The sequence below is a fragment of the Barbus barbus genome (assembly GCF_936440315.1).
Source record: "Barbus barbus genome assembly, chromosome: 40".
NCBI lineage: Eukaryota > Metazoa > Chordata > Actinopteri > Cypriniformes > Cyprinidae > Barbus > Barbus barbus.
The window spans coordinates 11,026,964-11,054,695 of record NC_136718.1 but is presented as its reverse complement, the minus strand read 5'-3'; the positions used below and the strand labels follow the sequence as shown (position 1 = coordinate 11,054,695).

The 27,732-nt window shown below is 36.7% G+C and overlaps 2 protein-coding genes across 3 annotated transcripts; both read right to left on the bottom strand.

The window, feature by feature from the left end:
- Nucleotides 1-8,994: 8,994 nt before the first annotated feature.
- Nucleotides 8,995-21,519, bottom strand: LOC306859631 (voltage-gated purine nucleotide uniporter SLC17A9-like). The gene is made up of 13 exons (XM_079400749.1): nt 20,862-21,519; nt 19,967-20,164; nt 19,023-19,162; nt 17,993-18,092; nt 17,762-17,892; nt 15,325-15,421; nt 13,134-13,230; nt 12,559-12,646; nt 12,159-12,193; nt 11,652-11,767; nt 11,416-11,471; nt 11,191-11,220; nt 8,995-11,047 (listed from the first exon to the last, which is right to left on the bottom strand). The coding sequence occupies exons 1-13, from the start codon at nt 20,987-20,989 to the stop codon at nt 10,869-10,871; spliced, it is 1,395 nt and encodes a 464-aa protein (XP_079256875.1). The 5' UTR covers nt 20,990-21,519; the 3' UTR covers nt 8,995-10,868.
- Nucleotides 21,520-21,636: 117 nt separating this feature from the next.
- Nucleotides 21,637-27,705, bottom strand: LOC306859795 (glucose-induced degradation protein 8-B homolog). 2 transcript variants are annotated; one of them, XM_079401065.1, is made up of 5 exons: nt 27,641-27,705; nt 27,048-27,176; nt 26,748-26,944; nt 25,844-26,041; nt 21,637-23,398 (listed from the first exon to the last, which is right to left on the bottom strand). In XM_079401065.1, exons 2-5 carry the CDS (start codon nt 27,166-27,168, stop codon nt 23,225-23,227), a joined length of 690 nt encoding a protein of 229 aa, XP_079257191.1. In that variant the 5' UTR covers nt 27,169-27,176; nt 27,641-27,705; the 3' UTR covers nt 21,637-23,224. The 2 variants fall into 2 exon arrangements, with proteins under 2 accessions (XP_079257191.1, XP_079257192.1); XM_079401066.1 differs by lacking the exon at nt 27,641-27,705 and adding an exon at nt 27,412-27,463.
- Between the last annotated feature and the right edge of the window lie 27 nt (nt 27,706-27,732).

Genomic DNA, 27,732 nt, shown 5'->3' with positions numbered 1-27,732 from the left:
AGTTATAAATTGATTTGCATTTTAATGAGTCAAATAACTATTTGACCCCTTCGCAAAACATGACTTAGTACTTGGTGGCAAAACCCTTGTTGGCAATCACAGAGGTCAGACGTTTCTTGTAGTTGGCCACCAGGTTTGCACACATCTCAGGAGGGATTTTGTCCCACTCCTCTTTGCAGATCCTCTCCAAATCAATAAGGTTTTGAGGCTGACGTTTGGCAACTCAAACCTTCAGCTCCCTCCACAGATTTTCTATGGGATTAAAGTCTAGAGACTGGCTAGGCCACTCCAGGACCTTAATGTGCTTCTTCTTGAGCCACTCCTTTGTTGCCTTGGCCATGTGTTTTTGGTCATTGTCATGCTGGAATACCCATCCACGACCCATTTTCAATGCCCTGGCCCTGACAGTACATGGCCCCATCCATCATTCCTTTGATGCGGTGCAGTTGTCCTGTCCCCTTAGCAGAAAAACACCCCCAAAGCAAAATGATTCCACCTCCATGTTTGACATGTTTGACGGTGGGGATGGTGTTCTTGGGGTCATAGGCAGCATTCCTCCTCCTCCAAACAGTTGAGTTGAGTTGATGCCAAAAAGCTCGATTTTGGTCTTATCTGATGACAACACTTTCACCCAGTTCTCCTCTGAATCATTCAGATGTTCATTGGCAAACTTCAGACTGGCCTGTACATGTGCTTTCTTGAGCAGGGGGACCTTGCGGGCGTTTTTCATGGCGTAGTGTGCTACCAATTGTTTTCTTAGTGACTATGGTCCCAGCTGCCTTGAGATCATTGACAAGATCCTCCCATGTAGTTCTGGGCTGATTCCTCACCGTTCTCATGATCATTGACACTCCACGAGGTGAGATCTTGCATGGAGCCCCAGTCCGTGGGAGACTGACTGTTCAACCAATTTTGTGTTTCTTCCATTTGCGAATAATCGCACCAACTGTTGCCACCTTCTCACCAAGCTGTTTAGCGAAGGTCTTGTAGCCCATTCCAGCCTTGTGTAGGTCTACAATCTTGTCTCTGACATCCTTGGACAGCTCTTTGGCCTTGGCCATGGTGGAGAGATGGGAATCTGAATGATTGATTGCTTCAGTGGACAGGTTGTCTTTTATATTTCACAGTAACAATATAGCACAATATAATTATTTTAGCTATAAATATTTATGATATCAAAATTTTTGAAACCATATAAATTTCATAAATCTTGTCAGCAGTGTCAATATCACTAAAATCTAATACTAGTTTAAATAAAATAAAAAAACTCAAGCTCACTGAAGACAAGTAAACAGTCTATTTACTATTTACAGTCTACAGAAACTATTTGCAAGCAATAGGACAAAATAACTACAGTATAACAAATAAATAATAAATGCTACATACATTGTATAAAGTAATCAAATGTATAAAAACACTGTTCTACACTGTATAAATTAAACATATATTTCTTCTTATTAAAGTTACACAAGTGATTTAGTCAAGAGTAGTGAGAGATTTTCTGTCTTTTGTTGTTTGATTAACACATTTGACAGACAGCGGGAATATTAGACTGCTGTCACTTTAAGAGCTGCCCAGATCCAATATACTGTTGTCTTTTTCAGCTGTTTGCTTTCACTTAAGACCTAAATTACTGTTTACCAGGATACTTAAAGATGGGCATTTTGGCACATACAAGTGTGTGCAACCATTTAAGTCCTATAAAGTGGCAAAAACTGTGTGCGACTCTCAGATAGTGCTCAGAAATTAGTTCTCTTTTGCTGCTGATTGCATTTTAACAGCTTAAAATCTTGTTTTTAAACCGCAATGCTCAAAAATGCATGCAAACGCTAAGTTTTCCTGACCACGTAGCACAGTAGCATCGTGTGAGCATGTAACCGTGATGGAGACAATAGTCCAAAATTTCTACCGGTTGACAAATTTCCTCCAGTTTCATCGTGTCTACCGGTATATCGCCCACACCTAGTATTTCTATGTGAGTCACAGTCAAATGAACAACAAAACACAAATCTGAAGTCCTTGACCCTAGTTTCACCTACAGAAAGACATTGATTAAATGTAAATTAATTAAAAACATTGCGACACAAGAGCATATATTACAAATAAAGAACTCTAATTAGTCTTTGGGTTTATGGCTACAACATCATTAGAAACATGGGTATTAGCTACTCACACCACACACTCTGCTGGCATTTTCATTAAAGTCGTAAAACCAGAAGTTGTAGAAAACGACATAAATAAGCTGTCTGGAGAATGGTTTATGGTCCGGCTGGAGCTCACCCTCTAAACTTCTCCAATAATAGTATCTCGCTTCTTTAATGGAGTCCTCTGTATGTGTGTGAGTCATTTTCTTTTCCATCTTTTTCACCCAGTCAACTTCTCCCGCTGTACTAATTAATGAATGCTTAGTGTGGGTGCCCTTTCTATTGAGTCCCTTTAGTATAAACATAATTAATGCCCGGCCTCTTTTATGGAGGCTGTCATCAGTATTCATCCGCATCCCACGAAGGAACGTGTGCTGAACCGCTGCCGCGGCCGGACCGGCTCGCCTCAGCACAGCGACACTTGGACCCTGAGTGAAAGGACCTGGGAATGCACACAAGTGGTATTTGTAAGCCGAGATCAAAAATAATTTACCTTTAGATGTTTTCCTGTTATGAATATTCAATGGCCTTATTGAAATCTAATTTAGGTCTCCTTATCTCTGGGGGTTTTTAATCAGTGCACATAGCCGGAGGGTAGATCTGATTGACAGCCAAACTTTAGTGAAAGACAGAGAGCTGGTGGAGGTGGGGAACAGACACAGGGCATGGACAGAAGCACAGAGAGAGAGAGAGCGCTGTGCACTTGTGTTTGTGGGGCACAAGATGTAAGGTGTAAAAATGCTGTTTTGAATGCAAAACAAATTGGTATCTGAACAACGTTACCACAACACTGTTTAAAGGGATAAAAATGAAAATTAATTGCTTACCCACATGTCGTTCCAAACCTGTAAGACCTTCGTTCATCTTTGGAACACAAATTCAGATATTTTTGATGAAATCTGAGAGCTTTCTGACCTTGCATAGACAGCAAGGGTACTACCATGTTCAAGGGACAAAAAGGTAGTAAGGACATCATTAAAATAGTCCATGTGACATCGGTGGTTCAACTTTAATTTTATGAAGCTACGAGAATACTTTTTGCATGCAAAGAAAACAAAAATAACAACTTGATTCAATGATTTCTTCTCTTCCAGAGCAGTCTCCACAACCATTCATGAGAGTCCCACGACATTTTTTATTATTGGGTGAACTATCCCTTTAACAATAACAAAATGAACATGTCATTATTCACCGTCATGTTGTCCCATATTTCTTCTGTTGAACAAAATGAAAAGTCATCTAAATGAACATGCATCAGTATTTAAATTCAGACACACTGTTTATTTCATATTAATTGACCTCGCAGTTCAAAATAGAATTTTCGTGTTGGAGTTGATGGTTCCACGAAGAACCTTTAACATTCATGGAACCTTCCATTGCACAAAAGAGTCTTTATACTGGAAAATGGTTGTTTTTAGAACTTGCTGAAACGTTCTTTAAGGAACCCAAAATGGTTCTTCTATGGCATTGTTGTGAAAACAGAAAGAAAATTAGCTTGAGGCATGAGTGTGAAGAAATGATGACAAGTTTCATTTTTGTCTGAGCCCATCCTGTTAACTAAAAGAAGCTCAGTTGTTTTAGTGATGCAAAGCTTCAGTGATAAGCACTGACACATTTCGAGCTAATGACTTACAGAGACTGCTTAGTTTGAAACAAGAGAATGAAATTTCCTTGTGTGATGAGCTGATAATCAACAAAGGAGAGGATGTCAGAGAATTGAAGCGGTCCACCAAAGCTCTGAGCTAATAAAGGTCTTTTGTTAGGAAGACGTCTTCTTGTTCAGGTCTTAAGAGCATACAGCACTTTCATTCCTGCAGTTATAAAACAGCCTCATCGATGAGCACAGCGAGAATTGAGTGAGTATTAAACACATTGTTGCGTGTGATCATTTGAGACCTTCTGTCTGGAAGGAAAGAGGGAGAGAGTTATTTTCTGAAGAGGGCAGCATACGACGACTCCCTGCCAAAGCAATGCATCATATTGTTCTGTAAACATACATTTGGCATTTGATACAGTTTGTGTGTGTGTGTGTTGGTTTAAAAAGTAGACTAGAGAACTAACTGTCAGGAGCATATTTTTTGTGTTCTTTCTCTCCATTTCTATCAATGATATTAGCACAGTCAAAGGTAAGGAATACAGACAGTCCCAAATAACAGCAGCTGTCTTCAACAACATCACCCTGATAAAAAAAAAAAAAAAAACTTTAAAGGCACAGTTCAACTGAGAATGAAATTCTGTCTTCATTCACTCCCCCTTATTATGTTCCAAACCCGAATGACTCATTTTCTTCTGGGGAAGACAAAAGATAATGTTTTGAAGATTTTGTTAGCTTTTTTTCATGAGGACTAGAGTGTTTAAGCTTCATAAATGCTGGCCTGCATGACTTGTGAACTATACTGTATGAACCTTCAAGTCTTGTGAAGTCATATAATAGCTTGTCTATGAGAAACAGGCTGAAATATATGTGAATATTGTGATATTTTAACAGTTAACAGTTCATGAGAGAAGGTATGCCAAATTTGTAAACAAATCATTTGTTTTGGGTTGAATCTTTTCAACAAATCACTTGAATCACATTTGTTCATAATAATCCACAATTCCAGTTCATCAATTAATGTCTTATGAAGCAAAAAGCTGTGTTTGTAAAAATCTAATTCATCATGAAAGCACATTTTGAACTTAAAACTGTTGCTTCCATCTAAAATATGAGTCCTTCATCCGCAATATGTCATCTCATCTGAGTCAGGAGAGAAATATGCACAGATCAAGCACCATTTATGAACAGAAACAGTTCAGCACATATGCCTTTGACGTTTTCACTGGAGTAAGTGTTATTATGGATTATGGTATTTTGTTCGGAAGCAGCCGTTTAAATTTAAAAAGCCTTAAAGATGGATAATGATGAATTTCTTTATTACAAACAGCTTTACACAGGACATTAGCTGATGGACTGGAGTTGTGTGGATTACTTGTGGATTATTGTAATGTTTTTATCAGCTGTCTGGACTCTCATTCTGACGGCACCCATTCACTGCAGAGGATCCATTGTTGAGCAAGTGAAATAATGCACAATTTCTCCAAAACTGTCAAAACAAACTCATCTACATTTTGAATGGCCTGAGGGTGAGTATATTTCAGTAAATATTCATTTTTGGGTGAACCGTTAAAGCTATGACTTATATATAGCTGTATGGACCACTTTTATACTACTTTATGGTTTTTGCACCATATTTTAAGGGGCATTCTAGCATTGGTGTACTTACAGATACAATATGTTATGTAAACTGCATTGAAATTGTTTTAATAGCGATCTACACAATAATAAATTATATTACCTGTCAAACAAAAAAAGAAGCAAATTGGACATTGCATTAAATTGATGTTTACCCTCATTTTTGTCTTCTGTCTTCTCTTCTGGCAGAGTTTAGCTCTAACCCTAATCAAACACACCTGAGCATGCTAATCAGTGTCTTCAGGATCATTAGAAAATCCCAGGTAGGTGAGTTTGATCAGGGTTGGAGCTAAACTCTGCAGGAAAGTGGATCTCGCGAGCCAGATTTGAGGATCACTGATCTACAACATTAATTAATATCTTGGACAGGATGAGAATGTTTTGAGTTCTAGCAACACCTCTTGATATTTTATATGGGTGTTTCACTGACACTTCCTTATCATGGCGTGAGTGCAGGTGTGGGGTCCTGTCCCGGAGGGCTCCATTAAAATAGTGTTCCTCTCTGTGCCGAGCTGTAGGACAGTGTGTGTAACGCCGGCCATATGCTTACCAGGAGGCCAACAGCTGACTGAGATAATTGACAGAAATCAACATATCTGGACACGCGCGTGTTTGTGTGAGATGTGAGCGGGAGGAAATGATTGGCGATCAGCAACACTAGAGTCACTCCACAGGGAGCGCAAAACAAAGTGAGTGGTAATTTAGTTAGTGGAGGGAGAGTTTATAGCCACAGGGCTCAGCCTTTAACAGAAGAGAAAGACAGAGAGGCTTGGAGCGTTCTTCCGGTCAAAGAATATCTTTGTTTTGATTTATTTATTTTGTGACTATATTTCCTAGTCTTTTTCTTTTTTTTGTGCTCAGCAGCCTCTGAAAATATTAATTTGTTCTCTAAATACTTTAGTAAATTATTAAAGTAGCCTATAGTCTCTATTGGTGTTCTGGGCCTGGAATTGTGTTCCCAAAAAATGTAAAGTGCAATAAGATGTAGCCTATTCTTATGGATTTGACATCTGTAATATAAGTCATTGTTATTATGGAGACTAAATAGTGCATGTGTTAGACTAATTAGCATGCAGATCAGGTCTGAGTTGGGAGGAGGTATATAAGGAGAGGACATTCGTTGAGACGACGACACAGTGACATTGTCATTAGCTTGAAGTTAATTAGTAATTAACGGCGCTATTTCACTCAGGCCCATCTCCCACTCCTCTGACAGACTCTTTACTCCTCCATTGCGACGAAAACCAATAATGCGCGCAGGGGGCTGTTCCTCTGTCACTTCCCGCGTGAGTTAATTAAGGGCTTTGCCACGATCCTTAAGATATGTAAAAGCTGTGATATTATGGCATGTCACAACCAGCTGTGTTAAATTCAATAATATCCTGAAAACATACAGTGCCCTACCTCAGGTTTAATGTTGTTTAAATTCAATAAATCAAACTAATTATAAGATTAGTAATAGGACAAATTAAGATTTCATCTTAGAATCATTTGTTTTTAGGATTAGATTGACAATAGATTTTAAATTACTGTTAAATGTCTATGTTAAACATCATCATAATCTCTCTCAAGGGTTATTTATTCATACAGTATTTAGTTACTATAGTGGACTGTTGTGGCATGTGGATTGAAAGCTGATGATGTGTTAATAAACACGTGTACACATGTGAAATAAAACCCATACAGCCTTATTTCTCCCCACTTCAACTGTATATACAAAACACTGGAGGATTCCTTTATTTATTCAGTCTTGAACATAATGATAATTTCTATCACACTATATCTTTTCCAACACATCTCAAATAATGTATGGCGTTTTAAAGCATTCTAGGGTGGAAATGACAATGGAAATTACATTGTTAGTATAAAATGGTTAAATGTTTTGTTTTGCAATATGTATGTGTGTGTGGGGGGGGGGGCATGTATAATATTAAGTCATAAACATTAAAAAGTCAGATACTGTACACTACAAGTCAAATGTTTTTTAAATAAATAGTTGCCTTTAGATCATTTTTTAATGAGATTACATTTTATGTCATAATTTCAACCTTTTGTCAGTAGATTTTTGTCAGAATTTTTACTGTTTGTATTAAATATAATGTTTGATCTCATTTTCGACTGTTTTTAATCTCTTAGTATGTCATATTTTTTTAATTTTTAAGTTAGTATCTCATACTTCCAACTTTTTATGTCAGTATCATGACTTTCAGTCTCATAATTATGATTTACTCAAGCATGATTTTTTTTTTCTTATTATTTGGCTGAAATAGGCTTCCATAGATTTACCTTGATTTTTCTTTATTTTTGTCACACGTAAGGATAAACAATAAAACTTCATCTGTAAAATGGTAGGAGAATGCAACACTGTGAACTATTGTCTGCACATACGCACACACAAACAAACATGCATCCACACATCAGCAGAGATCTGGATGTTGTCACCCATCACTCAAATGATCTGGACATTAACCGGATCAGACTCTGAGAGCCTGGGGATATTATTCTCTGTAGCACAGACTTTTACACAAATATGTGCATCAAAGTGAGGAAATTCCCAATGACTACAGGTGCGACAGTAACTAAATGTGCTTTTCGTTACTAAACATTCGGTGACCTGAATTACTGGATGGCACATTCCACAAATACAGTATTTTGTGCTGAGAACTTTAAGATATATGAGATGAACCATTACCAAACATAATGAAATCTAAATATCTGTTCTCTTATACCTACAGAACCTTCCTGGAGCTGCATGGAGCACATCTCATCTTCAGGTGTGACACAGTGTCGCCCACTTTGCCCCAGGCCCCTGATCTCACCCCCCTTCCCACCGCCACAGTAAGCAACATCGCCATCTGTCTCTATGGTAACCTGAGAGAGTCCCGTGAGAGGGGTGACGGATGCCTGGCACACGCACATATTGCCAACTCACCAGCATGGCACGCAGCGACCTGCCATATGGTGCCATCCCATACATCTAGCGACAGAAGCAGAGGAAGACCTGCATGTCCATCCATGCTGATATAGCACTGGAATTACGACAACAGTATGAACGACTAGTTGCCACAATATGGCTCTACAAGATTTATTAGCGCACTAGGCTTTCCAATACAGGCTACTTGCAGGGCTATATTTCGGCTGCTTGGAATAATGAGCTCCGTGAAAGTGTCTGTTAATATATGTAGATGATCATAACTGAAGTATACTAAAGAGGCTGTGTGGAAGTTGATGTTTGGATGCAGCTGGTGAAGTTTCCAGACTGGAAACTGAGGTGTAATGATGCTACAAACAGTCGGGAGGTGCTAGCCATGACACTTCGGTTAAACACACACATATGCCCGCCCTCGCACTTTCAATTACGTGCATAAAAGCCTCTTTTCAGTATTTCCGTGTCTGTGCCAGACACAGTTAGCTGACTGTACACCTTTAAGTGAGATAGGCCTACTACACCACACTATTTTCTGGACTCTGCTGCCCCCTAGTGGTGTGGCTTTCAATGCAGCTTCTTGTATCACTCAAACTTAAACATTTCCCTTAAAAACCTACTTTTATGTTTCAGCAAAATACACAGAATACATTATTTAGATTGGAGGCGTAAATTAAAACACAAAACATTTTCCGCTTGATTAAAATATACTTTTATATTTCAGCAAAATATGCTTACAAATACAGAATACTGCATTTACATTGTTTACATTTCTTTTTAATGTGACATTTGTCTTGAAAACAAGATCACAATATGTATTGATTCATTTTTTTGTGAAACTTATCTTTCCTTTCATCCTCTTCTCAGGATGGTATGTCACTTCATTAATTCACAGATCATCTATTGTGTTTACAAGTCTTGAGTGAAATAATTATAAAGGAATGATGCAAGCGTAATAAATATGCAAAAAGTCTTCATCGCTACACTAATGCAAGTTATTGTCAGCTGTGATGATGGAACAAACCCTACAATCATAATCCAATAACGCAAAACAGTCTATTGTAAACCAATAACACTTTAAAGATCAAATTAAACCGCATTAAATGGAACGGAACAATATTTATGCGAGATGGCATTTCTAGAAAGCTGCATCAGTCAAAACAAGAACACACGGCAGATCAGAATCCAGGAAAAAAAAAAAAAAAAAAAAAAACATACAATATTAATAAAGAAAGCATAGATCATATAAGCATTTTGAATCTAATCTCTAAACCAGATATAAATCAATAAATATAAAAGTATTCTGAAATATTGTCTACTGTATATATTACACACAGTGATATCTAATCTATGTATAAAATAACATTTTAATCACAAATAACCTTTGTGAGCATATTTCTGATTTTACGTACTGATGTACTGGGAAAAAAAACTAAATTTCTTTGAGTTCCATGCAGAGAAAAGTGTTATATAATAATTCAAGTCTTCTTCTTTGCAAATCTGCCACGATCTTCCCTAGCAATAGGCCTGCAATAACAGCAGAAATGTGTTGCCTGTTTTAATGCACACTGAAATAAGAACCTTTAAAGTGCAGCTAAGCCTTCATAGGCCTTGCTCTTCCTTCAGTTTCTTTAAAGTAACAAAAAAAAAGTAACATTTTATTTTACTCCAGCTGAGTAGGAGGAGATTTACAGCACAATTTATGACTTTTGTGACCAGAAATATGCTTTAGTTTTTGATTTATGGTACATTTATATACTTATAGGATAAATACTCAAGTTGTATGAATTGAATTGAAACATTTTTGGTCAAATAATTCCAAGTTAGATATAATGTTCAGGGTCTTGCCACTACATAATAAAGCTTATCACCAGAATACATTCATTTCATTGTGCAACATCTTGGTCCAAGCAAATGACCCACCCAGAGGTCTCTAATGATTAAATCAATCATAGACAAAAGCAAACTAGCAGTTTGAAACAAAAGCATCCTTTAAAGATCAGAAACTATTCTAGACAAAGAAAATGCTTTAAAGGATCAGCCAATGACAAGATGAGCTAGCACATGTTTCATCTAATGACAGTAACGCTCTTCAAACTGGGACAAACTCCAATTCTGCAGTAACAAACTGTGATAAACAGCTGAGATGAGGCATTTTAAAAATGTCAAATGGTATTGATAATTTAATAAACACTGTCAGTACTCAGACTCTCAAACTCTAGCTTTTGGTCTTCATCTGATTAATTGGACGGTGTATTGCAGGTTTTTGAACTGCTTTGGTTGCAGTAATGATGATATTAAAGCAACTGCTACCATAAACCAACAACTGCTACAGGGTAAAATAGGAATGAATGAACGCAAAATATTCAGTAACACACTTCATACTGTGGCTACTAGTGATCTATAACAGATCTCCTACAGCTTCTCCTAGATTCTATTCAGCCAAAGAAAAGCCAAACAGATAATAAACAGTCTCTGAAGAACCGTAATGAAGAAACCAGTGACTGTTGAGGACGTCCCTCTTCAGAAAGGTTTCTGTCAGAGCCTGCTCTTGCCCTCTGTGCTCTCAGATGTGGATGTTGTGGTAACGGCCCTTCGCTAGATCTATGTCCACTCTGCGAGCTTCAGCGAAGCTTAGAAATGTTCCTAAACCCAGCAGGTTCACTACAGTGATGAGCCCAAAAACTGACGCCCAGGAACCAGTGGCCTCGATCAGATACCCAGAGAAATACACCATGATGACCCCTAACAAACACATACACAACAGCATTAACACATACAGCACACTAACAACCCTCTTAAAAACTGAGATTGAGTGCTTATTTCATTTGAAATGATTAATATCAAATTTGCATTTATAAAATAGCAATGTTTTATACTTATCTTACCAGTAAATGCTCCACAGGTATTCATTACTCCTGGAAAAAAAAAAAAAAAAAAAAAAACTTTATTTTTCAGCCATTGACAGCCAATAATCAAAAAAAAAAACATTTCTTCTGATGCATGCACTTCTAATAAACGTTAAGGTATTGTCCACTGGTGTGAAAGCTAATACAGTTAGCCTTAAATATGTAAATCACAGTTTGGGTTAAAGTAGAGAGAACGCTACATACCAAACAGAGCCCCCGCACAGGATGGAGCGAGATCCTGAACATTCACTGAAACCCCACTAGACAGACACAATTACATTTTCACATTTACATTCATACATTCGGCAGACACTTTTATATAAATCTTATCAGAGCTTGCATGACCTGAAAATCAAGCCTTGACCTTGCGGTCGCTAGCACCACGCTTGACTGTTTGGTGTTGTTTTTTCAATGCATGTGTAAGCAGTGAGTGACATTACCTGTGGCTGAATGTGGTGAGGCCCATAGTAGCAGACACGAAAGCCACAGCTGTGGGGAAGGTAGTGGTCCCACAGAGGAACAGAGTAAACACACTGGAGACGCCCATAGAGAAGAACTGAAAAACACAATAATACATATGATATACACAGTTTTTGAAATAAATTATTAGTTTTATTCAGCAAGGATGCATTAAATAGATCAAAAGTGACAGTAAACACATTTATTGTTACAAAATTGTTTAAATATATGCTGCTGTTTTCAACTTTCTATCAATCAAAGAACATTTTCAACATTTATAATAAGAAATGTTTCCTGAGCAGCAAAGCAGCATATTAGAATGATTTCTGAAGGATCATGTGACACTGAAGACTGGAGTAATGATGCTGAAAATTCTGCTTTGATCACAGGAATAAATTACATTTTAAAATATATTCAAGTAGAAAACTATTTTTGATCAAATTAATGCAGCCTTGGTGAGCAAAAGAGAGAGTATATTTCAAACATACCTGCATGAGTTTTCTCACTGACGCAGTATCAAAACCTTTAAAAAACAAAAAAAGGAGCAAGAGCATTAGTGTGCCAGCTGAGGAACATTTAACTGTTTTATAAGTCAATTACAATCATGTAGACTTGACATTTACAACACCGTTAAACTCAAACAGACTTGTTTTTTTTTTTTTTTTTTTTTTTTTTTTTTTTTTTTAAAACTCAAACAGACTTGTAACATTGGTGGCAAAGAGCAAAGTCACGACAGAACAATGATTACAGAGTGTGGCCGTAGACACTAAGGAACAGAGAATATTTCATTGCCTTTCTATTCTCTACCAAAAAGACATGAACATGAGGAACTCATATCTTTGAACAAGAAATGGCGAGTGTATTTGTGTAGTATGTGTGGTTTCGTACCCTGACTGATTAGATGGTCTGAAAGGCAGCCACTAAACAGGGAAGAAGGGATGGCCACAAACCATGGGATCACGTTAAACACCCAACCCTGAGGAAACACACATGCAGACAATCAAACACACACACAGGAACAGGTAATGAACAATAGATGAGGCAAAAGCATGTGATATACACTTTTGCGAATAAGAATCAAACACGGTGATGTGATGTGATGTGATGTGATGTGATGTGATGTGATGTGATGTGATGTGATGTGATGTGATGTGATGTGATGTGATGTGATGTGATGTGATGTGATGTGATGTGATGTGATGTGATGTGATGTGATGTGATGTGATGTGATGTGATGTGATGGTGATGGTGATGGTGATGGTGATGGTGATGTCCCCTGCTGGAGTTCAACCACAACAGCATCATACTAACATGACCAGTTCTCCCTCTTTCTTAGAAAGAATTACTGGAGACTGTTTTTCTCACATAGAAGGAGAGAAATCTCAGTATGCAGACTGATATTCTTTTGCTTTGACACAGATTGTGTTCTCACACGCTTTTTGAAAGAGCGTAGTTCAGTTTACCTTGGCATCAGGGAAGGTGTCCTTGAAAAACGTTGGCAGCCATGACAGCAGTGTGAAGAAGGTGCTAGCGGTGCACAAGTGTGTAATAATAACGGCGCTGAAATTCAGACAAGAGCGTTTAGAATGCATTAGAAATCAAAGTCACCAACACAGCCTGTCAGACAAAAGACACCACAGGTGCATTCGGTCATTCTCTCCTCATTCATTTCCCTCTTTTTTTTATAAATATATTGTAGTTTAGACCTATTCTTATAATTATGTAGAAGAAGACTCTAGTAATATTAGTAGGCTAATAAAAGTGGTTTTACATCTCTTTAATGGAGATAAGGTAATCTCATATGGGTGCCGCCATAGTGCGATCACCCGACCAAATACTAAAATTTGTGGAAAATGAGAATGGGTAACCCCCATATCTACAGACTTTTGCTTGTTGAATCAATCAATCAAGACTAAATAGTACATTTCTACAATAGCATCAGTAAACAAAAATGCTTGCACTATTTGCATGATGCTGGATCCACACCAGTGTCAATGTACAGGATTTATATTATATAATTAATATAAAAATAATTACTTTTTATTTAAAAAATGAATGTGGGTAATTTAAGAATGCAAGAAAACGTGTGACCCTGGACCACAAAACCAGTCTTAAGTGTCAAATTTTCAAAATTGAGATTTATACATATGAAAGTTGATAAATAAGCTTTCCATTGATGTATAGTTTGTTAGGATCAGACAATATTTGGCTGAGATACAACTATTTGAAAATCTGGAATCTGAAAATCGCCTTTAAAGTTGTCCAAATTAAGTTCTTAGCAATGCATATTACCAATCAGAAATGATGTTTTGATATATTTACAGTAGGAAATTTACAAAATATCTTCATGGAACATGATCTTTACTTAATGTCCTAATGATTTTTGGCATGAAAGAAAACTGGATAATTTTGACCCATACAATGTATTTTTGGCTATTGCTACAAATATACCCCAGCGACTTAAGACTGGTTTTGTGATCCAGGGTCACATATGACTTTACCATGTTGATTACGCTTGGGTGTACTGAGAGAGTGCTCTAGTAGTAACTGTTGTTACTAATGTTATTATTGTAGCAATAGAGTGTTGCCAGGATTACATGTTTTCGTGGGCCAAAACCTGGAAACAAGTTAGTATTTTAGCACTTCAGGGTGCTAAAGTCAATCCTCAAGTCAATAAGTTTTTGGTTAAATGCCTGAAATAAGGTCTGTGGTCATTTTCATGTTTCATTCTACAACATAAAATACATCAGCACTACCTGCTTTTGACTTTTCTTTTTACTCATCTTGAAACAAGTGGCTAAATGGGATTACAGAGGTTGTCTGGGACTTTAAACGTCTTCAAACCAAACAAAATTCTATTCATTAGGCGGCGGTCTTGTGTTTATACTTGCACACTTGCTAATTACTGTAACTCAAACTTTCAGGGAAATGCTTTTTACATAACGACTGAAAGCGATGTCAGAACCTTAGTGATGGTAGCATTGAAGTCATGTGACCTTAGTATAGTTTGCTGACATTTAGCTTTTTATTTCTGGTGACTGTTTTTAGGCTTCAGAATTCATCAGTTGTGTTCATTTATATTATCATGATGAACAAACTGTATAAGAATCAAAAACATTTGTTGGTCACAGAGCTTATTGTTTGCAATAATCCAAAAGGCAATGGAAAAATCTTATTGGGTTTTTGTCAAGGGAATCAGAGTGATGCAAATTTCTGGGCTGTTCTACAAAAATACATCATCACTGCAGCACTCTTCTGCTTCAACAATGACATTAGTAACAACAGTTACTGCTAGAGCGCTTCCTGTCAAGCACACTCAAGCAGAAGCAGCACTTTTAAATCACTTTATAATTATTATCTACTTTTCCTTATATGTTAATGTAATTGTTAAACTAAAATGTTACAAAAAACATCCATGTCATGTGTGCAGTCAGAAACATTCAGCCATGTTTAGCTGATGGGACAGAGTACTGTGTTACTGTTTCTGAGTGCTCTATATATAGACAGACATGGAACGGATGTGAATCAGGCCTTTATGGGAGCTCAGTAAAGACCCTTTGTTCAGCATCCATGCTCTCTCTCTTACGCGCACACACACACACACACACACACACACACACACACACCCTCTCAGTATTCAGGTGCTAATCTCACCACACAGCTGGCTGTCTGAAGAGACGCAGCCAGTTCCTCTTGGACAGTTTGGACTGGGTCCCAGCGCTGCCCAGAGACTCCAGTGTGATGATGGGACCTGACAAACACAAGCGCAATCAGTTTTTGAACAAACAGTTGAACACCAGTTAAGGAAGGAATAAGAGCACAGCTACAGTCTCTGTTCTGCACGGAATGCATAAATACACATCTACTGCACCTCAAATACTTGTTAATTAACACAAATATATATATATATATATATATATATATATATATATATATATATATATATATATATATATATATATATATATATATATATTTTTTTTTTTTTTTTTTTTTTTTTAAATGCATTTACCCACATTACAGCCCAACTATAATAAATGGCTTACACAGTGTAATTGAAACATAAATTGTGACATTAGCTTATTACACAACTCTCTAGAATACTTTATTTTGATTGGGCATTCATGGCAAAAAATATTTGGCATATTTTAGAATGTCTACGATGTGGAATTTTTTACAAAGAACAATACCATCAAATGATTGGGGTCAGTAAGATTTAGTTTTAAAGAAATTATTACTTTTATTCAGTAAGGATACATTCAACTGTGCAAACAAAAATCTCACTGTATTATTACAATTAATGGCAAAATGAATGTTTGGAAATGTATGTATGTATGCATGTATGTATATATATATACACACACTATATATTTGATCAAATAAATGCAGCCCTAGTGCACATTAGAGACTACTTTCAAAAACATTAAGAAAAACATCTTACTGACCTCAAACCTTTGAATGTGTATATGGCCACAAAACACATTAAACTGCCAAAAATATGCATCTACTACATGAAAAACGCAATGAGAATCATTTAGGAATTGTACCATGATTCTCAGAATCAAAATCAAATTATGAGGTGCCAAGAGATTCCCAATGCTCATGAATGTTTGTGCTTCTATCCACCTTATTCTTCAACGTGAAAGTAAGCTGTTTTCTGTGAATGTGTGAGACTTCCAGTTCATTAACGACCATAGTGAAATAACGAGAAGAATAACAACGTGCAGTAAACGGTAAAACTGTTCAAGATAATACATTAAAATAATATGGTAAGACACACCACATAAGAAATGCAGGAGGGGCAAAAAGAGCTCCCGTAAGAAGCCACTATTTGACACGCAGGCACACACAGATGAAGTAAATGTCATCAACTTGTCCAGTAGGTCCATTTCTGATGATTGTCTAATTGCTTTGTATAGAGGCCACTCTTTTGCATCCACTGTCAAGAATTTGATGTGCATGTTGATATTCACTTTTTTTATTTAATTTTTTTTATTTAAGACTTAAAGAATTTTTAAAAAATTGTTACAATGGAGATGCTGGTACTCAGGTGCCATTGAACAGTGTTTTGGGGGGTGATATAGGTGAGACAGAAACAGTTAAAACCCCGTTTAGGGGTAAGTCTACATTTATTCCTCCCATCAATAGGAATGCTTCTCTTTACACATATTGTAGACTTGTCGAACATGAGGTTGAATTGTTATTGAAACACAAGGACAGTTCAAACTTTTGCATAATCTTACGGATGGACAAAGACATGAATTGGAAGCCCTTCGTAAAGATAAATCTGTGGTTATTCAAAATGCGGATAAAGGAGGGGCCGTTGTTATATTGGATAGACATGCTTTTGAGGCAGAGATACAAAGACAACTTTCTGTTACTACTTTTTATGAGAAATTGAATTACAATCCTGTATCCTTATTCAAAACATCAGTTTATGACTCTTTGAAACAATTCTTAGAGCATGGCTGTATTACCAAAGCTGAGTTTGGTTTTATGTGGGTTGAACATCCAGTAACACCTGTCTTATATACATTGCCCAAAATTCAAGAACAGCACGTTAATTGTTTTATTCAATATTCTCCTTTGGCTAAAAACATTGATGGTATTATTCAGAAATATTGGCACATAGTTGAGAGCGATCCCAAGTTGCAACCAATTTTTGATAAACCACCTAGGGTGGTCTATAAGAGACCTCCCAATTTGCGCAACATGCTGGTTAGGGCAGATCTGTCGGTTCCACAGCCAACACATTTCTTGAGTCCTATACCTTTTGGTAATTTTAAGTGTGGTAGCTGTCAACGATGTAATTTTACATACAAAACGCAAACCTTTAATCATCCCTCTTCTGGTAAAACTTTTAAGATTCAAGGAACGATTTCTTGTAAAACAATCTACGTTATTTATATGTTGCGTTGTCCTTGTGGACTTTTCCAAGAGACACCAATTTGCAATATCAAGCACCAAAACGATCAGTTTTGTATAGCTAAAAATAGCTGGAAGTGGATGACACCGAAAGCCAGACACATTAATTTTACAAATGGCCGAGACCGCTCTTATGGGAAAAATAAGGTGGCTATTCTGTACATACCTTCTCCTTTGAGCAAATACTTCCACATGCAGTACGCCCACAACACAGAAAGAAGCCCAGAGACGTAGAACACACTCTCCCAGCCATACAAGTCCAGCATCAGAGAGCCTACTCCTCCTATCACCAGAGTCCTACACACACACACAGTTACACAAATTCAATCTGAAACATATCCGTTACATTTCTAAATGTAACAGAGAAAGCAGACACAGTTAGAGATCAGACACTAACCCCAGGTATGAGCCGCTTCCTACGGTGCTTATGAGGAAGCCCCTCTCACTCTCCACAACCTTCTGAGAGCACAGACTGGCCAGAGATGGGTAGTGAACACCTGAGCACCACAGGATAACAGCAAGAAAGCAAACACTCTTTTAGTGCATAGCCATTAGCGGATTATTACGGTTTTCATATTATGACTAATAACACACAAACAGTCAATATAATAAATCTAGTCCACCTTGTTTAAAAAAAACAAACAAAAAACACTAAGTAAAATATCTTATAGTAACCATTAAATAATTGAAAATTATTTTTTTTATATTTATTTATTTCCTTAAATATTTATTTTTAAGTAAACATTTATTTACTTAAAAATAAATAAATATTTATTTTTAGAAGTAAAAAATTGGCTAATTATATTTTGGGCATCCTCGCACATTACAAATATTCGCTTTCTTTTTTATCCTTTACTGTAGATTGTGTATTGTAATGTGTAAATACTACTGTATTGTAATATTACATTTTGTACCATCTCATAATTCTGACATAAAGCTTACAGTTTATTCTGATTAGTAGCAGAAGCCTAGAAAAGATGATGCCATTAATTACTTTTAACAAACTTAAATACTTCCGTAACAAAAAACCTTAACTGTGGCGCTGTCTATGCTGGAAAAGGAATCAAAGTCAAACCCTTTGTAGAAATGCTATATTTATAGCAGCCCATTGTCTTTTTACAGACCCCTTTCACTAGTTTTAAGAGAATACAACAGCAGTACAATGGCATACAGTGTAATTAACTTGCAAGGCAGAGCATGATAGTGGTTAGATTTCAACGCTTTGCCAACCACACAACAATTATGCTCTGCTCCACAGCAAATGACCTCTTAATACTGTTTTGTAACTTTCTCCATGCCTAAACTATTATTGCAATTCAGTATCATTAGATCTTAGAAAGTAAACAATGAGTACAGTATGAAAGCATATAAGCAGTTAAGCAAGCACAGTTACGTTCAGCTGGTTTTGTGAGTGTACAATCGCTCACCCTGCAGCAAGCCCATGAGGAAGCGGGAGATGGTCATGGAGACGATGGGCTGGGAGCAGAAATGGGCTAAGATTGGTGTGAAGGCGGTCATTGCTCCCCATGCTGCCGCTGACAACAGCAACACTTTCTCTCCTCCCACCCTAAACAAAATCAACAAAAACAAATAAACAGGCATTTATGAATGCCACATAAAATCCGAACATGAGTTATTGTATTTGAATATACTTCGGAGCATTTTTCCAGTAAACCAGACATTCCACAGGGCTAGCAAACGTTAAAAACTTTGTTCCGCTGTTTCAGTCCTTAGATCTGCAGCATGGGACCAATGCAGACAAGCGATTCATTGCAAGCTTAATTTGCATTGCCTACATAATCATCTTAGGTCCTATTTCAGAGCAGGTTCTGGCTCTCTGGTGGCCACTAGACTTGGAGTTCTGTAAAATTACTTTATTTTAGCTCACATGAGAATCATATTATGAACTCACCTGCAGTAAATTCTTTAATATTACTTGAATGTGAAATAATAATAATAAAAATTACAATCAAAAAAGCTAAACTACATCTAATCTAGGACACACATCCACTGCTGGCTGTTTGACAGTGTAACCAAAGCAAACACCAAAGCTAGATGCCATTATCACCCAAAACCTGTTCCAACAAATATTTAAAGCATGTTTGACATCTGACAACTGTGATGGATTCAAAATAGAGCCACACCTGTAAAAAGACTGACGTCATATTAACGTAATATCTGAATCGAAATGAATGCACCGTTTACCTTTATGCATTGTGTTGTGATTCAGTGAAAATAAATGCTGTTACTATTAATGATGAGAAAGGGAGTCTTTCATTCAACACTAATATATATATATATATATATATATATATATATATATATATATATATATATATATATATATATAAAATGATATTTCATTACTAACCTGTCACTGACGTAGCCTCCAAGGACCTGAGTGAAGCAGTAGCCCCAGAAGAAACTGCCCAGCACCATGCCCGTCTCTCTTTTGGACCAGCTGAAGCGCTCTGCCATGCTCACTGCACAGATAGGCATGGCCACACGGGCACAGTACAGCAGGCACGTCCCCAGCAAGAGCACCACCGTCCATATCCTCGCTACTGGCCTGCAGATAGACAAATACAACCATAGGATGCAAGGTTTATTCCCCCTCCAATCTTTACACCAAACAAGATTCATATGAGAAGTTATTACAAGCCAAAGCACATAAATTACATTTCTAACTGGCAGGTACCTATCTAGGTTAATTTGCTTCAGATGCATTGACTAATGCTGATGCACTTAGTTTATTAACCTTTCGGAAAAAAAGATGACCTAAATAGTACAAAGTTTCACAAAGTTTATTTCAATCCTCTGGTTTAGAACAAATGGTGACCGAGTATTCATAGATTGTATGTATATTATATCTATAATACAATTAATTTAATTTGTAATGTAATACTAATACATCCATCGATTTTCTCTTTTTGAATGAAACTGTTCACAAAGCTTGTTATAAAATGTTTCAAAACTAAATAACTGGAAAAATAGAGATATAACTAGCCTATATATTTGAAAAACTGACGTGAAAATATTAAAATCATTTTGACCATTCACAATTTGCTACCAAATTAAATTAAAACTCGAAAGCGTGATTGTGTGTCCTAGAATAAAGTGAATTATATACATAATATTGATATACTTTGTTTTATAGTGTATTAATATACTTTACTTTATCATAATACTGTATTTATTTGCATTACCTTAATTTGTATTCGTTTAATAAACATTATTTAGAGGAAAGTTTGGTGAGGTGGTCTCACCTTGTCCAGTGCTGACTCGACTCTGCCCACTTCTTCTGTGATCCAGCCTGTCCGGTATCTGCGGGGTTTTCCTTAATACTGGCCAAATCTGGACAAGAGTTCTTTCCATGTTTTTGTAGAATTGCCATTCAACGACAAATATATCCGTTTGTGACTATCCGCTCTGGTATCCTCTCGGGTCAGTCTGTGCGAGCGTGACAGGCAAAAAAGCAAAGCAATGAAAATATGTTTCTATTCCAGTTTCTTCGCGGAAGCATCTCTTTATAACATCTCTGCCGCATCCATTGCGCTCCGGCGACTGGCAGAAATGAGCGGACTTTCGGCTTTCACATCTGCTATAACGCAGCGGGAGGAATTTCAGCTTCTTCCTGATTCCTGAAGTGTTGATGATGATCCACGTGTCAGTTTCTTTTTTCAGCCACGCAGTTCCTCCAACCACTGGCTCTTCAAACCAGGAAGTAACGTGACTCAGCCCCTTCCACTCATAACAATAGACATTCAGGCATAGTTTCGCCTTCGACAAAATACCTGAATGTGAAACTGAGAACCTTATACAGATATTTTAAAGAACAGGTTTAGCAGACGCAGCACCACTATAGGTGGCGAAGTTATTACAGATACACTGATGTAGTGATGTGAAGTCCGAATCGTGTTCGCGAGTCGATTCTTTTGAACGATTCCTCACAAATACAATTCCCTTATTATTTTACGTCAATTTCGTAATCATGTGGGTGTTAAATACTGTAAACCTTCAAATAAGATTTAGAGAAGTTTTATGGTTTAATGGTGTTTATTATACGTCCCAGTTCAATTTGCTGCAGTCATGGTTCAGCTCATAAAACAAACTTTAGAACATAAAATGTGCTTTTACTTTAAACAACGTTAAAATGTATTTACATTTCTTGACTGAAAACGTTTTGCACTTTTAAATTAACTTCGGGTTATTTAAACTTTGTATGCATGTTGATAAAATGTCAGTCATAAACGAATCAAGTGATATTTCTACTAAGCTATTTATTTTCACTCCATCAGTAAACTCTTTGGTTCACTCCAGCTGAATCAAATTATTCAACTTTTTATTATGAGTCAGACATGTCTGATGAAGAAAATTGGGATTGTTCATAGTTAAATAGTGAACGACTCTTTCAGACTCGCTTTTTGAACCGGATCATCTGATTCATTGAAAAGATCCGACTCAAAAGAATAATTTGTTCAGTAATCATATTTCACTACATTATACACGAGAAAAGAATAGTCACGTCTAAGTTAATAACATGTTACATGGACAAGACTGCACTGCCCAAGAAATGGACTTTTACAGGTTCATACTAGTCCAAGTTGCCATAACATGTTCTTATTCCGACTCATTTGAAGTGAAATTTCTTGTTTGTGTCTTTTATCTACCAACAGATAAATATCATAAATCATAAGACAGCCAAGACGGGGTTTTCATTTGCCATTTTGATTAGGTAAAAAACACTGTCTGCAACATTTAATTGGGCATCACAGCATAAGTATTTGGCCATAGCATTCAATGAAAATAGAAATAACAGTAGCAATTTTGAAAATCAAATAGAGTTTGGGATTTAAAAAAAAAAAAGAATATTTAATACCCATGTAAAGCATCTGACTTCAGAAGCTTACAATTTGATCTCTGCAATACCTATAAATCACAATTGAATGTCAATGTAAGCAGGAAAACTATGACAATGTACAGTAGAAAACAATGTCACATGACTTTATAACATTATAATGCAATAACATTAGTACTTGAAAAGATTTTCTTTGACGGGGCCCTTTAACACGCATACAAAATGTATACCTGCGCACTGCAAATAAAAGTTGTGAAAGCACACAGAACTCGTTCTCCGCATTGGTACAATCAATCCACTGTCCTTGATGACACCATTGTTGCGCCGTAGGTACCTCACATCAGTGGACACAGTCAGATAGTTAAAGTTAAATCTAAATAGTGTGGTTCAGTCCTAAACTATATTTGTAGACTTTCTGAACATTCACTGACAAAATAGATAATCCTCTGCAAAAACAAAATGGCTAAAATACAATCAATTCAGCTCAGCAAGTCAAACATTGTGGTAACAAAAAAAAAAAAAAAAAAAAAAAATCCATCTGCGATTTAAAAAAAAAAAAAAGTGTTTCCATTTTGGCTAGGAGTCACCCTTGTATCTTAATCTCAATTCCACAGCCCATTTACTGCAAAGTCTCTGACAAGCAACAAGTAAACAAACAAAAGGTTGATAAAAGGATGTTTGAGTGTCAGTCACTGAGTATAAATAGTTAAGGAGAAGTAAAGCATCCATTTTGTTCCCCGCAGAATGCAAGCATAGAGATGCCGGTTCGTTTCACTTGGGGTCCTCGATGGTGCCTTTGCTGAGATCTGTCATTTTGGGGTACTTGACTTTCTTCTGGTCCAACTCGTTCTGAGCCCACAGCAGCAGTTTGAGGAGTTTGGCAAGTTTCGGTGTAGACTCCCTGTTTTCATAGTCCAGCACGGCCTGGTTTACCTCGCTCCACACCTGTTATAGAAGAACATATGCTGTCAATTACTGGCAGACTGAATGAATGACGCCCTTCATCACCCTCCACAAATGCCATGATTTACATCAAATTAAATGTGGAGGGGCGGTGGAGTGACATCAGTGAAGAGTTTTTTCAGAAAGTTTTTTCAGGGGCAGAGAATTTCAGAAAGGCAAGTTATTACATTTTGAGTATACACACACACACACACACACACACACACACACACAGGTGCATCTAAAAAAATTAGAATATCATGAAAGTGTTTTTTTTTTGGTAACATTTCAAAAAGTGAAATTTTCATATATTTTAGATTCATTACATGTTAAGTAAAACATTACAAAAGTTTTGTTTTAATTTTGGTGATTAGAGCTTACAGCTCATGAAAGTCAAAAATCCAGTATCTCAAAATATTAGAATATTTCCTAAGATCAATCAAAAAAAGGATTTGCAAATCAGAAAAGTTCAAGTTCATTAAAGTATGTTGACTTCTGCACTCAATACTTGGTCGGGGCTCCTTTAGCACAAACTGTATCACTGCATCAGTGAGGAATGGCATGGAAGTGATCAGCCTGTGGCTCTGCTGAGGCACTATTGAGTCTTCAGCTCATCTGTACTACTGGATCCACTGTTTCTCATCTTTCTCTTGAAAATATCCCATAGATTCCATATGGGGTTCAGGTCAGGCATGTGTGTTTTTGGCACTGTGGGCAGGTGCTAAAGTCCTGCTGGAGAAGGAAATCAGCATCTCCAAAAAGCTTGTCAGCAGATGCTCCAAAAAAGAAAGTGCTCCAAAATCTCCTGGTAGACGGCTGCATTGACTTTGGACTTGATAAAACACAATGGATCAACACCAGCAGACGTCACGGCACCCAAATCATCACTGACTTCGGAAACTTTGCATTGGACTTCATGCAGCTTGGATTATGTGCCTCTCCAGTCTTCCTCCAGACCTTAATTTCCAAATGAAATGCAAAACTTACTTTTATCTGAAAAGCCACAGTCCAGTTCTTTTTCTCCGTAGCCCAGGTAAGATGCCTCTGATGTTTCTGTTTCAGAAGTGGCTTGGTAGACCTTTTCCTGAAGACATGTTTTCTGGTGACTCTTGATGAACTGACTCCAGATCCAGTCCACTCTTTGTGAAGCTCTCCCAAGTGCTTGAATCGGCTTTGCTTGACAGTATTCTCAAGCTTGCAGTCATCCCTGTTGCTTGTGCACCTTTTCCTACTGGTCAACTTTGCATTTAATATGCTTTGATACAGCACTCTGTGAACAGCCACCCCTTTCAGTAATGACCTTCTGTCTCTTACCCTCTTTGTGGAGGGTGTCAATGATTGTCTTCTGGACCATTGCCAAGTCAGCAGTCTTCCCAATTATTGTGGTTTCAAAAAACAAGAGACTCAGAATTTATACTGTAGGGATGGTCATTAATTGAAACTCAAATGTAAATATTCTAATATTTTGAGATACTGGATTTTTGACTTTGAGCTGTAAGGTCTAATCATCAAAATTAAAAAACAAAAACTTTTGAAATGTTTCACTTTAGATGTAATGAATCTAGTGTATATATATATATATATATATATATATATATATATATATATATATGAAAGTTTCACTTTTTGAAATAAGTTACCAAAAGATTTGAACTTTTTCATGATATTCAAATTTTTTGAGATGCACCTATTATTTATATATAATAAAATCATTCACAGTAACATTGGGAATGTACATTAAGTATAAGGAATCAATTTCACATCAGCTTTTTTGCTTAGTGGCCAAAGTGCACTACTGTTCAAAAGTTTGGGGTCTGTAAGGCTTTTTTTTAAAGAAATTAATACTTTATTTATTTAGTCATTTAGCAGACGCTTTTATCCAAAGCGACTTACAAGTCTTAAGACTTACATTATCCAGAATATATTAAATTGATAAAGAATTAAATTACAGCAAAAGATTTTTCAAATTAACACGGTTTCTTTTAAAATATTCATCAAAGAATCCTGAAAATAATGTATAATGGTTTTCCTAAAAATATTAAGCTGCACAACTTTAAATTAGAAAACTATTTTACAATATTACCCTTTTACTTCATTATTGATAAACCAAATATTGCCTTGGTGGATATAAAAGCACAAAAAAAAAAAAAAAAGTTACAGACCCCAAACTTTTAAATTGTTGTATAACTTATTGAAATATGTAAAATATCTTTTTGTATACTGAACAAACATGGCCTCTTTAAGTAAACCAAATAGTTCTCTGCCCTCACACTGTACTGGCCTTGAAAGTGAACTCTGATGTCCTGCTTTTTATTAAATGTCAATCCAAAATGACAATGCCAATATGTGAAAATGACCAACTTTGCTGGTGGTAGGTGTTAATTTTATACCCTGCTTATATTAAAAACAGCATTATTTATAAAGATAAGATAGAACAACCAACATTACCTTCTGTCTCTGCATCATGTTAAGCAGGTCACCGAAGGGCGACTCTTCTGGGTTATCAAACGCCAGGAGTGCGAGGGTGCGCTCCATCTCTGTCAGACAATCTCGGCTTTCCTCTCCCTGTTCAGCCAGCTGCGTCTGTGCAAACTCTAATGCAGCCTCAGTTTCTCGCAGGCGAATCAACTCTATCAGGTGTTGTTGCTAAAGGAGGAAAGCAGATTTTTCTTGTTCTAAATTGAAAATCATTCCTTTGTGATTTAGCATCAGACAGTTGACAGTTTGAGTCACTGTGGAATGTAAATATTTATATGAACATTTAATATTAAGGTTAACAACCAGTTTATTAAATAAAAGTCCAACAGGTATTTGGACTCTTAAGCCACATTTAATGTTACATTAGATAAAACTTTTTAGTTGTTTTTTTAGGTTCTAAATGAAAAAAGCAATAGATCTGCTTTTCAAATGGAAAACAATGTATCAGCACACTTTTATTTTCAAATATTAGTGGAAAATATCCACAGATAGTGTGATGAACTACAGTTGTAGTTACAAAAAGGTATCATTTGTTTGCAGATTACAATTTCTCTGATATACTGTTATCCATGCAATGACATTCATCGAATTCGATTATCATGCGCATCTAGTCAGTAAAGCCGGTTAGGCGATTCGTCTGATTATGAACATGATATTGCCTAGCTTGTCAGTGAACTACGGCTCTGTGTAGTAATTGCCGCACCATCTGAAAGCAGGTGATGGCGGTTAACTAATCAAGAAACCGGCTTTACTGACGAGATGTGCGTGATAATCAAATTCGATTAATTGCACAGCTCTAATTCATTTGTAGGGTGGCTTCGGTGTCAAAATACAGCCCTCAAACATGAAGCCAATTGTCATTAACCTGCTTTACCTGAAGATGAAAGTACAGATATCGGTTAGTGTCCAGAAGCTCAGGATGCAGACTGTTTATCAGTGCAATGGCCTCTTGAATTTGTCCCTTCAGCACCATCTCCCTAATTTTTATCCTTTCATCCAGAGAGTCCAGATCAACACTTGGTTCAATGCCTGATTCCATCCTGAACTTCTCAGCTGCCTCTTTAAACCCCTCTATGCAAATAAAAACAAACAAATTATGATACAGATCTTCTGACAGTTGTATTACAGCTGCAGCGAAAGGTGAAAAAATAAAAGTGATCAGTTGATCACTTACCTGTCACCAGATAATTCATAATGAGCCGATTCATGTCTGCTCGCTGAATATGAACATTATTTAGCTTTTCCATCCACTCCTCTCGTGTTATGTCCTCTGGCTTTTCAGCATAACTCATCATGAAGTGTTCTACATTGGCAAAAATATACATAAAAATTATATCTAATAAAAAAATACGCACACATGCATGCACATCTATGTATGTGTGTGTATAAAGACATACTATTATGTTTACTTTTTAAAGATTTTAGTAAAAGAAAGACTATCGCACTGATACAACAAGCTATAGAAAATGATAACGAGTCAACTAATACACAGTGAAAATATATAAATGAACAATGTTATGGAAATCAAGCAAGATTACATTTTCGCCTGTGATGACCGGAAGCTCTAATTATAAAGGCCTGTATCATAACATTGAAGCCTGTAACGTTACCGCTGGAGAGGAGATCACAACAGATTTTAAAATGTCCATAACAACAAACACATATAACCGTTAATGAGCACAAATATTCTCCAAGCTTTTATATATTACTATTCGTTTTCGACAATTAAAATAACTTGTCGATTATGCAAAAAATGTTGAATTTTACCTGATTCTGTACACTCTCCTCGCCAGCAGCTCGGGGAGAAAGGCCGTATTAAGCTCTCGCGGTTTTTAAGGAAAACGAGATTTCAGCGCTGC

Bases quoted from the DNA above. Each gene is read 5' to 3' on its own strand.
- LOC306859631 (XM_079400749.1), bottom strand. From the start codon at position 20,989: ATGGCAATTCTACAAAAACATGGAAAGAACTCTTGTCCAGATTTGGCC. The intron at 18,093-19,022 runs GTGAGCGATTGT...TGTGGTGCTCAG, and splicing joins CCTCATGGGCTTGCTGCAGG to GTGTTCACTACCCATCTCTG. The intron at 11,221-11,415 runs GTATGTAGCGTT...TTTTTTTTCCAG, and splicing joins CTGTGCGGGGGCTCTGTTTG to GAGTAATGAATACCTGTGGA.
- LOC306859795 (XM_079401065.1), bottom strand. From the start codon at position 27,168: ATGATGAGTTATGCTGAAAAGCCAGAGGACATAACACGAGAGGAGTGG. The intron at 26,945-27,047 runs GTAAGTGATCAA...TTATTTGCATAG, and splicing joins TATGAATTATCTGGTGACAG to AGGGGTTTAAAGAGGCAGCT. The intron at 23,399-25,843 runs GTAATGTTGGTT...CTTCTATAACAG, and splicing joins ACATGATGCAGAGACAGAAG to GTGTGGAGCGAGGTAAACCA.